Source organism: Taudactylus pleione, unplaced genomic scaffold (assembly GCF_031769625.1).
Source record: "Taudactylus pleione unplaced genomic scaffold, aTauple2 ptg001056l, whole genome shotgun sequence".
NCBI classification, from domain to species: Eukaryota; Metazoa; Chordata; class Amphibia; order Anura; family Myobatrachidae; genus Taudactylus; species Taudactylus pleione.
The window spans coordinates 2,464,256-2,477,886 of NW_028285457.1; the positions used below are offsets into that span (position 1 = coordinate 2,464,256).

A 13,631-nucleotide genomic window follows, 5' to 3' on the forward strand; every position below is an offset into this window, starting at 1 on the left:
AATGATTGTAGTTGTAGTCCCATCCAGTACTGTAAGGCTCATTTCTAAACAGGCACAAGTGCCGCCCCACAGTGCAAATGGCCTATGAGTCTATATGGGGAGGTGGGATCTGCAGAACTAGATGGACCAGTCGGTGGTGCTGCAAAATGGGGGCACAGCTGATGTCCCTAACTGAATAAGTGCCCAAGCGTGCTTAGTATTGCACAGACATGAAAAAACTAGAGATGTGCGGTTCGGTTTTCCAGAAATCCAAATCCACCCCAATTTCGTGAATCCGGATAGATCTTAGACGCGTTTCTGATCTTCCCGTGGTTTGGAACTCAGATTTATAGAAACAAACTCAGGATTTTTGATTTGGACATTTTAGCTGTTTATTTTTTATTCTATTTTTCATAGATTTTTATCCATAACCTAAACACAAAGATGAATCCACATCCAAAAAAAACAACAACTTTTATTGAGTATTTGTGAAATTAACATAAAGAGAAAACTAAAACAAGTAAAAGAATAATAAAATTGTACAGAGATGGTTGAAGTAAAATATCAAACAAACAAAAATGGCAGCTGCTCAATCAATATAGCAGTACTAATCAGGTGCATGAAAGGGAGGAGTCATACTAAGTATAAAAAGGAGGGGGATTTAACCCCTATTGTTCCTCAGCACACTGAATAGTACTTGCAACAATATATGAAGACTATATGGTCATAGTAATTCAGAGATATTAGTTGCATGCATTTGCAAATACATGGGAAGCTGCTAGGCCTCATTATGGCTTCTCTGTCATTAGCAGTCCCTAACATTAGGAGGTTCACATCCGGGGCGCAGTGCACCCCAAAAAACGTCCAGCCCAGGACCCCCCCAGGGCATCACATGAAAAATGGAAAAAGAGTGACAGTGCAGTGTAAAGTATAGATGTGTAAGGCTAATTAATGAGTGTTGAAAAAAGGGGTTAAAATATATGTGAAATATTACATGAAAAAAATACAAACATATAAGATGATGTAAAAAGCAACTATGTGTATTAAGTGGTGATGCCATGAGGGGGCCCAGCCAGTCCAGCCCTGGGGGCCTTACGCCCAAATGCTCACCCCAAATGTAAAATATACCAATTATAAGGCCTCACGATAACGGCACATATAAATTTTGTCAAATGTAAGGCTTCCTGATAAAGGCACATACATAAATGCATCCACATTGAGAGCCAGCTTACCTGGGAGTCACCCCTGGGAACTCCAACTAGCACTACTAGAACCAGCATGCCCTGCTATGCTGGCTCCTTCATGCAACTCATACCAAACAAACAAAAATGGCAGCTGCTCAATCAATATAGCAGTACTAATCAGGTGCATGAAAGGGAGGGGTCATACTAAGTAGAAAAAGGAGGGGGATTTAACCCCCTATTGTTCCTCAGTACACTGACTTGCAACAATACATGAACACTATATGGTTATAGAATTTCAGAGATATTGGTTGCATGCATTTGCAAATACATGGGAAGCTGCTAGGCCTTGTCACGGCTTCTCTGTCACTAGCAGTCCCTAACACTAAGGGATTCACGTCCGGGGCACAGACCACCCCAAAAAATGTCCAGCCCAGGACCCCCCCAGGGCATCACATGAAAATGGAAAAAGAGTGACAGTGCAGTGTAAAGTATAGATGTGTGTGAGTAATTAATGAGTGATGAAAGAGATTAAAATATATGTGAAAAATTACATGACTAAAAAACAAACATATAAGGTGATGTGAAAAGTAACTATGTGTATTAAGTGGCGATGCCCTGCCTAGCAGCTTCCCATGTATTTGCAAATGCATGCAACCAATATCTCTGATTTCTATTATCATATAGTGTTCATGTATTGTTGCTAGTATGATTCGGTGTGCTGAGGAACAATAGGGGGTTAAAACCCCCTCTCTTTTCTACTTGGTATGACCCCTCCCTTTCATGCACGTGAAAAAAGTACTACCAGATTGATTGAGCAGCTGCCTTTTTTTGTTTGTGGTTATGAGATCCATGAATGAGCCAGCATTAGCAGGGCATGCTGGTTCTAGTATCTAGTAGTGCTAGTTGGAGTTCCCAGGGGTGACTAAAGGTGCATACACACACAACGATTTTTTGAACGATTATCGTTAAACGATATCGTTTAACGATAATCGTTTGAAAAAATCGTTCACTTTCTGTGTCAAACGATGAACGATTATTGTTCATGCGCGTTCACGTTTGTAGTTTGTAGTTTGTAGTTCAGTCAGACTTGTCAACTCAACGATTTTCATTAAGTTAATATGCAAAAATTGTTTGTAGTTCATAAAAATCGTTCATTACATTTAAATGAACATAGTAAATGAACAACTTTAGTAAACGATTTTAGTTCATTTTTTCAAAGTAGAAAATCGTTTATTAAAATCGTTCATTAACACAATCGTTGTGTGTGTATGCAGCTTCCCAGGTAAGCTGGCTCTCATTTTGGATGCATTTATGTACTGTATGTGCCTTTATCATGAGGTCTTACATTTGACAAAATACATATGTGCCTTTATTATGAGGCTTTAATTGGCATATATTACATTTGGGGTGAGCATTTGGGTGTAGGGCCCCCGGGGCCACTCTGGCTGGGCCTCCTCAGGGCGTCACCACTTAATACACATAGTTACTTTTCACATCACCTTATATGTTTGTTTTTTATTCATGTAATTTTTCACATATATTTTAATCTCTTTCATCACTCATTAATTACTCACACACATCTATACTTTACACTGCACTGTCACTCTTTTTCCATTTTCGTGTGATGCCCTGGGGGGTTTCTGGGCTGGATGTTTTTTGGGGTGCTCTGTGAACCCGGACGTGAACCCATTAGTGTTACAGACTGCTAGTGACAGAGAAGCCGTGACGAGGCCTAGCAGCTTTCCATGTATTTGCAAATGCATGCAACTAACATCTCTCAATTTCTATAACCATATAGTGTTCATAATTTGTTGCAAGTACTATTCAGTGTGTTGAGGAACAATAGGGGTTAAATCCCCCTTCTCTTTCTACTTAGTATGACCCCTCCCTTTCATGCACCTGATTAGTACTGCTATATTGATTGAGCAGCTGCCATTTTTGTTTGTTTGGTATGAGTTGCATGAAGGAGCCAGCATAGCAGGGCATGCTGGTTCTAGTAGTGCTAGTTGGAGTTCCTAGGGGTGACTCCCAGGTAAGCTGGCTCTCAATGTGGATGCATTTATGTATGTGCCTTTATCAGGAGGCCTTATAATTGGCATATTTTACATTTGGGGTGAGCGTTCGGGCGTAAGGCCCCCTGGGCTGGTCTGGCTGGGCCCCCTCATGGCATCACCACTTAATACACATAGTTGCTTTTTACATCACATATTATGTTTGTATTTTTTTCATGTAATATTTCACATATATTTTAACCCCTTTTTACAACACTCATTAATTAGTCGTACACATCTATACTTTACACTGCACTGTCACTCTTTTTCCATTTTTCGTGTGATGCCCTGGGGGGGTCCTGGGCTGGAAGTTTTTCGTGGTGCACTGTGCCCTGGACGTGAGTCTCCTAATGTTAGGGACTGCTACTGACAGAGAAGCCGTGACGAGGCCTAGCAGCTTTCCACTTGCAAATGCATGCAACTAATATCTCTGAATTTCTATGACCATATAGTCTTCATATATTGTTGCAAGTACTATTCAGTGTGCTGAGGAACAATATGGGGTTAAATCCCCCTCCTTTTTCTACTGAAGCAAAATATCGGCAGACAGATGGGCAAATTGCCTTAAAAAGTCAAATACGCGGTTATGTACCATATATCAGGAGTGCAAAATCAATATAACACATGACTAAACACAAGCGATGTCTAGTGAGTATTATATTAACCTATTAGAGAAAAAGCAAACACGTATTAAGGAAAACAAGAAAGAGAAAAAAAAGAGAGAAGGGAGAGAGAGAGAGAGAGAGAGAGAGAGAGAGGATAGAAAGGGTAGGTACCAGTCAATGTTGACTATAACTTTCAGTGTAACTGTATCTGAAGACAAAATTAAATACGCTATAATAACACGTGTACCTGCGGCCTCAGAGGGTTCCACAAGAGAGGCCAAATGCTGGAATCGCTCTGAACATTCATCCTTAAATGCATCACACTTCAGGAACCACTGGGGGAGCTCTGTACTCTCTACGAGCAGCGGAGGATGAGTCTGAGGAAGACACAGAAAGAATGGTCAGTGTGAGGGTACATCCACATGGTGGACCAGGGCCATAACTAGGGTAGTGTGACCAGTGCCATGGCACAGGGCACCGCAGGGCAGGGAGCGCTGTTTGAGCCTGTCACTTTTCTGTCTATTATTACTCTCACTTGTAGCTTCTTCTTAATTTATCCCCAGCATCTCCAGGCCTCCCCTATCTCTTCCCTGGCCCTTCCCCATGAGGCCATGGCCCTCTCTCAGGTGCACTATATTATGTCCCTATTTATCCCCAGCATCTCCTGTCCTCCCCTATCTCTTCCCTGGCCCTTCCCCATGAGGCCATGGCCCTCTCTCAGGTGCACTATATTATGTCCCTATTTATCCCCAGCATCTCCTGGCCTCCCCTATCTGTTCCCAGGCTCTTCCCCATGAAGCCATGGCCCTCTCTCAGGTGCGCTATATTATGACCCTATTTATCCCCAGCATCTCCTGGCCTCTCCTATCTCTTCCCTGGCCCTTCCCCATGAGGCCATGGCCCTCTCTCAGGTGCGCTATATTATGTCCATATTTATCCCCAGCATCTCCTGGCCTCTCCTATCTCTTCCCTGGCCCTTCCCCATGAGGCCATGGCCCTCTCTCAGGTGCACTATATTATGTCCCTATTTATCCCCAGAATCTCCTGGCCTCCCCTATCTCTTCCCTGGCCCTTCCCCATGAGGCCATGGCCCTCTCTCAGGTGCACTATATTATGTCCCTATTTATCCCCAGCATCTCCTGGCCTCCCCTATCTCTTCCCTGGCCCTTCCCCATGAGGCCATGGCCCTCTCTCAGGTGCACTATATTATGTCCCTATTTATCCCCAGCATCTCCTGGCCTCCCCTATCTGTTCCCAGGCTCTTCCCCATGAGGCCATGGCCCTCTCTCAGGTGCGCTATATTATGTCCATATTTATCCCCAGCATCTCCTGGCCCCTATCTCTTCCCTGGCCCTTCCCCATGAGGCCATGGCCCTCTCTCAGGTGCACTATATTATGTCCCTATTTATCCCCAGCATCTCCTGGCCTCCCCTATCTCTTCCCTGGCCCTTCCCCATGAGGCCATGGCCCTCTCTCAGGAGCGCTATATTATGTCCCTATTTATCCCCAGCATCTCCTGGCCTCCCCTATCTCTTCCCGGGCACTTCCCCATGAGGCCATGGCCCTCTCTCAGGTGCGCTATATTATGTCCCTATTTATCCCCAGCATCTCCTGGCCTCCCCTATCTCTTCCCTGGCCCTTCCCCATGAGGCCATGGTCCTCTCTCAGGTGCGCTATATTATGTCCCTATTTATCCCCAGCATCTCCTGGCCTCCCCTATCTCTTCCCCGGCCCTTCCCCATGAGGCCATGGCCCTCTCTCAGGTGCACTATATTATGTCCCTATTTATCCCCAGCATCTCCTGGCCTCCGCTATCTCTTCCCTGGCCCTTCCCCATGAGGCCATGGCCCTCTCTCAGGTGCGCTATATTATGTCCCTATTTATCCCCAGCATCTCCTGGCCTCCCCTATCTCTTCCCTGGCCCTTCCCCATGAGGCCATGGTCCTCTCTCAGGTGCGCTATATTATGTCCCTATTTATCCCCAGCATCTCCTGGTCTCCCCTATCTCTTCCCCGGCCCTTCCCCATGAGGCCATGGCCCTCTCTCAGGTGCGCTATATTATGTCCCTATTTATCCCCAGCATCTCCTGGCCTCCCCTATCTCTTCCCTGGCCCTTCCCCATGAGGCCATGGTCCTCTCTCAGGTGCACTATATTATGTCCCTATTTATCCCCAGCATCTCCTGGCCTCCCCTATCTCTTCCCTGGCCCTTCCCCATGAGGCCATGGCCCTCTCTCAGGTGCACTATATTATGTCCCTATTTATCCCCAGCATCTCCTGGCCTCCCCTATCTCTTCCCTGGCCCTTCCCCATGAGGCCATGGCCCTCTCTCAGGTGCACTATATTATGTCCCTATTTATCCCCAGCATCTCCTGGCCTCCCCTATCTCTTCCCTGGCCCTTCCCCATGAGGCCATGGCCCTCTCTCAGGTGCACTATATTATGTCCCTATTTATCCCCAGCATCTCCTGGCCTCCCCTATCTCTTCCCTGGCCCTTCCCCATGAGGCCATGGTCCCCTCTCAGGTGCACTATATTATGTCCCTATTTATCCCCAGCATCTCCTGGCGCATGTGCCGACCCACCGTCGCTGCTACCCTCACCGACGCTAAGCCCCACCCCCCGCGATCGCAGACCCCCGCGACCCCCCCTCCCTTCATTACACTTACCTGCATCCTCCTGGCCTCCGGTGATCTTCTCCGGGCTTCCCGATCAGGTGATCTCCCATACTGCACTGGGGCCCGATCACCTGATGACCGAGCGCAGTGCACTATGGGAGACCAGCTGACCGGAGAGGAGCCATCACCGGAGGCCCGATCACCAGTCCCTGGATTCAGGTAAGTAAAAAAAAATTGATTCATTTTTTTTTTCTTTTTTTACAGCAATCAGCTTGCGGTCTATTTAGACCACACAGCTGATTACTGGTACCGGCTCCCGCCTCTGCTCTCCTCGATAGAGCAGAGTGGGAGCCCGGTAACCGGGGGAGACCCTGGATAACGCCACCTCCAGGTGATGTTATTATAACAGGGCTTCCCCCGGTATTTTTTTACAATTTATTTTTAGTAACTATGGTCAGATCACATTTCCCATTACAATTATGGGAAATGCGATCTGCTTTACTAAAAATAAGTGATAATTAGGGGTTGGAGTAGAATTTTACTAATTCTACTCCAATTGCCCTGTAATAACTACAGGTGATACTAACATAATGTGAAAAGGGTGTGACAACACAAAACACCTTTTTCACTTTATTTTAGTAAAAATAATGCTAATAAATAGAGCCCACAGAATAGCACCCCTGCACGGCAATCAGTCAGTTTAGTAAGCACCATAGAGTAGTGTCGTTAGTAATTAAGACGCCTTATGTGCACTATAAGTAAAAATGATTAATGTCACAACAGCTTCACAGTGGCGCAATAGTTAGCATTGCTGCTTCACAGTACTGAGGTCTTTCATTTAAAACAATTGCTACTAAGGGCCTATCTGTGTGGATTTTGTATGTTCTCCCCGTGTTTATATGGTGTCCTTCGGGTGCTCAAGTTTTCTCCTGTACTCCAAACACATACTGGTAATTCTCTTTGAAAAGTGACCCCTAAAGTGTATGTGGTCCATGAGGTAGGGAACATAGGATCTGATTCAGAGCCGCTCGCTAGATGCGGCTGCTCGCTCCCTGCGTATGTAAATTCAGCTAAGTGATGTCAAGACAGGTGCTCGCTCGAAAAGGAATAAGCACGCCCACTATGTCTTGGCGAGCGATCAGTTTGTGTAAATTTACGCCCATTAGCTCACGTCGTCTCCAGGAAGTGTGTGTAAACATTGGTACATCGAGGACCATCGGAAGGGATCGCAGCACTTGTGGTAGACTCTACACACCTGCAAGCACTGCGAGCTCTTCAGTGTAATAAACAACCAAGTGACGTATACTCTGACGCTTCTTTGCTAATTATGCACACCCACAAAACTCCGTTTTGACGGCCAAACACGCCTGCGTCCACAGCAACACTCCCCCGTTCACAAGCACCTTCCCCTTTTACCACCCACAAACGGCGCTATCTGTCACTCAAAGTAGCGTCCAGGCTGTGCACTACAAGCAGTCGATTTCCCCTCGTAAAGACTGGCTTGCGCACGCGCACTGCGAATTATACGCATGTGCAGACGAGCGACTATTGGTCAGTGCGAGCGGCCGCATCCTAGCGAGCCGGTCTGAATCAGGTCCATAGAGTGTAAGCTCCAGTGGGCAGGGACTGATGTGAATGACTGGAATATGTGGCGCTACATCAATGTGAATAAATAAGGATAAAAAGCTGGATAGTGGATACTGCTTCACTTCAATACACAAAGTGACAGTAAGGAGATAAGGCTTCACAGGGGGAAACCAATTTAATGGATAGAGATAACGGAATAAAAGAATATGAGAGTTTAATTCTTTGTAAATATTTATTTTTAATGCAATAATATTTATTATGAAACCTTAAATGTCTTTTTAATCTTTACTAAAAATTTTTTGCTTACAGCACTAGTGGAACTGAAAGCCCAAATATGGCGTGCCGGGCAGGAGGGTGAAGTGGGGAGTTATCTCGGAGCGCTCTGTGCCAGTGTCACCAGCTGCCTCAGTGATATAATAATAATATAAATACCAGCAATGATGCGTTGCTTCCGCCATACATTATTGTATGTACAGCCTGTAGGGTAGTTTATTTAGCACAGTGTAGACTCTGCCGTTTCATGTGATAGAAATCATTGGGTCATGGGGCATAATTGGGGCCAGTCCTGGGCGCCGCACATAGAGCCATCAGTCTTTTCTGTTCCCTCTTCTGACTATCGGATGAATTTACCTTATATATGGGGACAATTCTGTTCCTGTAATAAACGCTGGGGCCGTAAAATCCGTTCATCCCGTTGACGTACTTGGTTCCGCCCAGGTGGAAGGTCCCCGCGGTGTCAGACAGCAGAATCTTATCCGAGAACCTGTGGGGAAATGCAGTGAACGTATCAGATTACTGTGCAGCCGATCTAGTGAGGGGCATCAGTCTAAGGAGGCAGAAAATGGTTTTATTTTGTCTCTGCTATTTCCTGCAGTGCTAAAATGTATTTCTAGTTATTTACATAGCGCACGTGTGCAGTATTATGCCGCCCTTGAATATTTACTAATTATAAATATTAACCCCTGCGTCTGACTCTCCCTTACTACTGCCCCTACCTCTTCCTGCGATCAAACCCCCCTGTGTCCCTTCCCCCCAGCTCACACTTACTTGATCGGTGCTCCGGTGAGGTCTTCTCTCTGGGCTCCTGCACTGGGCTTTATACAGCAGCTGACCAGGGTCACAGTGCAGGAGCCGGGAGACCAGTTGGCTGGAGCCCCAGAGGACATTACCGGAGCCCGATCACCGGTCCCTGGATGCAGGTAAGTTGTTTCATTTTTTTACAATTGTTTTTTTTAAGTGATCAGCTTGTGATCTGTTTAGACCACACAGCTGAGTACTGGGGCCTGGCTCCCGTCTCTGTTCTGCCTGTTAGAGCAGATCAGGAGCCGGGGAACCGGGGGAGACCCTGGATAGCGCCATCTCCAGGTGGCGTTATTATCACAAGGCTTCCCCCGGTATTTTTTCACAACATATTTTTAGTAAATCTCAGCAGATCACATTTCCATTACGTGTGTGGGAAATGTGATCTTCTTACTAAAAATATGTGAATTGAATGGATTGGGGTAGTTTTTCACGAAAACTACTCCAATTGCCCTTTTACGTGATACTAAAATAATATGAAAAAAGTGTAAAAACAGCACTTTTCACATTATTTTAGTAAAAATAATTTTTATAAATATGCCCCAAATAACAAATATGAGTCCATCTTGTGTTTTTACATGATTACATTATTACATGATATTAGACAAGAAAAGTGACTTTTGCTGTACATATTCTGCTGGCTGTAAGAGATCACTTTGTTTTATTCTAGCTCACTGGGAAATAGATTGCGTCAATCAGAATATATTTTATGAACACAATTAAATGTTGTTAATTATCCGTATACACGGTCACATTATCTAGTCTGATTTGTTAGGTGTTTGTCCCTGAGGTTTTAGCTCATATTTATTTAGTTGAGCAGAACACAAATCATCCCAAAGGCGAAAAGATGAGGATCTGACAATTCCAAAAACAAAGCTAAAGACTTGTCCGCACTGACCTATGTAATAATGTCCTTCCCCTATATCATATTAATATAGTTATAATTAGTTATGGCTTAAATACAACGTATTTTGGAGCACATAGGTTCATTCAGAAATTCTAGAACCGATAAAGAAAAATTTAAACCATTGATCTCTGTAGCAAAACACTTCGATGATTATCATGGTGGTAATCCCAGTGGATTAACAGCGTTTGGAATGGAAAAAGTATACTTGGGTATAAGAAGTGGAAACCTCACCCAACAATTACTTACAAGAGAAAGCCAATGGACATTTTTAATGGGAGGATTACAACCATCAGGACGAAATGAATATATAAATTATGGGGTTTTTCTTCAATGAGATGATACAACGTGATAACGTACATGGGATATGGCCAATCATTAAAGTTAATCAGTTTTATCACACGAGAGGACATCTCACTAATGTTAGTTATTCATCCTGTTTTCATATGATATCACATACACTACCATGCACTATCGGTCAAGGTAGGATAATATTATCTTACTTGGCCCCTATATACTATATTATTATATATTATTTATAATGATCACAGGTTTATAATTATATTTATCACTTCTACACCTTTTTATTACACATATGAATTTTAGTTATGGATTTTTATTTATTTGTTGTTATGGTATTTTGATGAATGAATCACTTTTGTTTAGGTTCACTTTATATATATCACTTTGGTTTTCAATATTTATACGAATCATTGTTAGATGAGATTGTCATTACATTAGTCATCATTGTAACTCATGGTCAACCTATATGATATTGTAGCCAATTATTTATTTGTTTTAATACATTATCTATTATCTTTACACAGGAATTTATGATGAAATTATGTCACATTAAGCTAATTATTTTTATTTTTTTGATTCATTTTTATTTTTAGATTAATAATTATGGGTGCAATATTGGGAATTGATTTTACTACCACAATTTAATCATTTTCATGGTTGGGTATTTTATACAATCCAACCAATCCTGATGAGACTCATCCATATAGATTCATTAATAAACAGAGGTAGTTATTATTTAGTATTCCTTCCATCTATTGAAGAGATATATATATATATATATATATATATATATTTACTTTATTTTCTAATTTAGAACCCCTGGAGGTGAATGACAATAATAGGTGTCTGGTTGGAAAATCTGTCATTTATAGTAATTATAATAGCTTCCCTGTAATTGAATAAGAGGATCATAATTTCACCTTGGAATAAGCTGACAGGCAATATTGATAGGCTTAGAGCTCTATCAATCATAAATAAGCATACTGACTGGTGAAATCTGTCATTTATAGCAATCACAATAGCCCCCTTGTAATAGTATAAGAGGATTGCAATTTAACCCAGAAATAAGCTGACAGGCAATACTGATAGGCTGAGAGATCTGTCAATCCTGAATAAGCATACTGATTGGTGATCAGTGAGAATATAGCCCCGTGCAACCCACTTGTCGGGTTGATCCTATGATGAAGGGTTAGCGAAACGTACGTTAGGAGCACCGCACACGTGGACCCGCGTGTCTGGTGGTTTTAATTGTTGCATGTCCACTCAATGTCCTCCGTACACAATATATTACTGGGCAATACTGTTACCAACGAATAAAATGAAATAAGATTTTGTGAATGTTAAGCTCATACCAGACTATTATAGACTATTATAGTCAAAGAGCCTTTACATCAGCTAGGAGGACCGCAAACGTGGGACAGTGTGTTTGGGAGTCTGTGCTGGTGTATGTCTATCCAAGTACTTTCTCTACACAGTACATTGCTGATCGGCAGTGTTATCAGCAATTAATAAACATACGGCGCTGACAATGTGGGGCTTGTATTTACAACGGATACAATTAGCGGCAGAGTTCTCATACTAGCCTGTATTATAATTATGCCCCCTCATAGTTCATGACAGCAATTATGTATCTAGATGACACAACAGTGTGGCAACATCATACTATCTGATATATAGAGATGCTGTGTATAGAGGAGCCTTCATCAAAAATATTGGGTGTAATTAGTCCGTACTCCACAGTATCGCTATCATAATTTTATATGTGTCTCAACAGATAATTCAATATGATGTATTTGGTGAATTATGTGATCATCCCTACTGTGAGTAACTCATGTCTGTATAAACTAGGTCGACCATGGATTATGGTGATTAACGATACCAACCTGTGAATAGATCTATACTCAATCTATTCTAGTATACAGCCCTCATATTTGTATACTGTATAAGGCATATTAGATCCCCTACCAGATTTCTGGATTAAATATTATTGTAGGGGTGTTGAATTTAACCTATGAGTGTTGTGATCAATTGAATTCACATGCCCTGAGGATGAGAAAAGAGATGATCATAATCATCATTATTTTTATATGAATGAGACACACCTAGTAGATTCATCTATCTATTACTTGACAATATTTCCATTATCTCTGCATGATTAGTCTTACTGTGAAGTGACATGTATTGGTACATGCTGTATAACATGTCACGTGATTTGGTATTAATATGATTGAAGGATTCATAAATTACATATAGCGATGAAGTGGTTATACCTTAGGGGGTCATTCAGACCCGTTCGCGAGCAAAGGACGCTCGCAAACGGGTCGATGTTCCCCCACTGCACGTGCGCACGACGGAGGGAGCTCCGTCGTGCGCATGCGCGAGACCCGGACTGCGACAGCCAAGCTGTCCCTCCAGGTCTCGCACCAAAGGGGGCGTGCTGTCGATGTTGATTGAGTGATGTCAGTGGGAGTGATTTTGGCTCTGATAGAGCCAAAATCACTCCTGGGCTTGCAGCAGCAAGACCCTACCGCAGGGTCTCCGTCGCAAGCCCGATGGTCGCGATGGTCAAGACCATCGCGACCATCATCATGGATGCTCGCATATGCTGTGGGTGGTCACCCACAGCTATGCGAGCGTCCAAGAGGACGCTCCATTTTCAGGGAGGAGGGCCCTGATTCAGAGCGAGCGCTCTGGTCAGAGCGTTCAGCTCTGAATCAGGCCCTTAGATCATTAATCTATATTTAAATAAATCATAATAAATATCTATGACACCCTATTAATCCTATAGTGCGTTGGGGACATAGTATTCACATTGTGATGGAGTCTCGATTTGTTAGTTATTAGAATTGTTTACTAGGAGCATATATTGGACTGTGAGTGGACACAACATTTTAATTATACTTACATGTTAGTTTTGTCTCACATTAGAAGCACTTTAACACTTTGGCACTTAATATTTCACTAATATTTTAATAGATCTAATAAAAGTAAATTTTTAGGATTCACTACATTGGGTTACCAGTTATGAGAATTCCATAGCTACATGTTTTCATAACTAATAGTCCGTGAGTGCCCCTTTTTGGAACACTTTCCCTTCTTTCTCAGTATGTATGAATTCCAAAAACAATTAAAGATCAGCATAAAATAAAACAATATATATATATATGATTTATATATAGTAATTATATGAGTAGCATTGGTATGAAGTTAAATTTCCATGAGTCTAAGGGGCCTATTCATCATCGAAGGCCGTATGGCCCCCTGATGATTAAGTATTGAACTCGCAGTGGGGGAAGAGTGACACCGGAGCAATTCATCATTCA

General features: G+C 42.9%; 1 protein-coding gene across 1 annotated transcript in view; it reads right to left on the bottom strand.

Annotated features, from left to right (window-relative positions):
• LOC148453950 (protein sel-1 homolog 3-like) overlaps positions 1 to 13,631 on the bottom strand; it is a 304,083-nt gene that overhangs the window by 250,845 nt on the left and 39,607 nt on the right. The window contains exons 7-8 of the mRNA XM_088461460.1: positions 8,652 to 8,784; positions 4,067 to 4,196 (exon numbers count right to left, since the gene is read on the bottom strand). Of these exons, the coding sequence (XP_088317586.1) occupies positions 4,067 to 4,196; positions 8,652 to 8,784 (263 nt within the window). The remainder of the gene's footprint in view (positions 1 to 4,066; positions 4,197 to 8,651; positions 8,785 to 13,631) is intronic.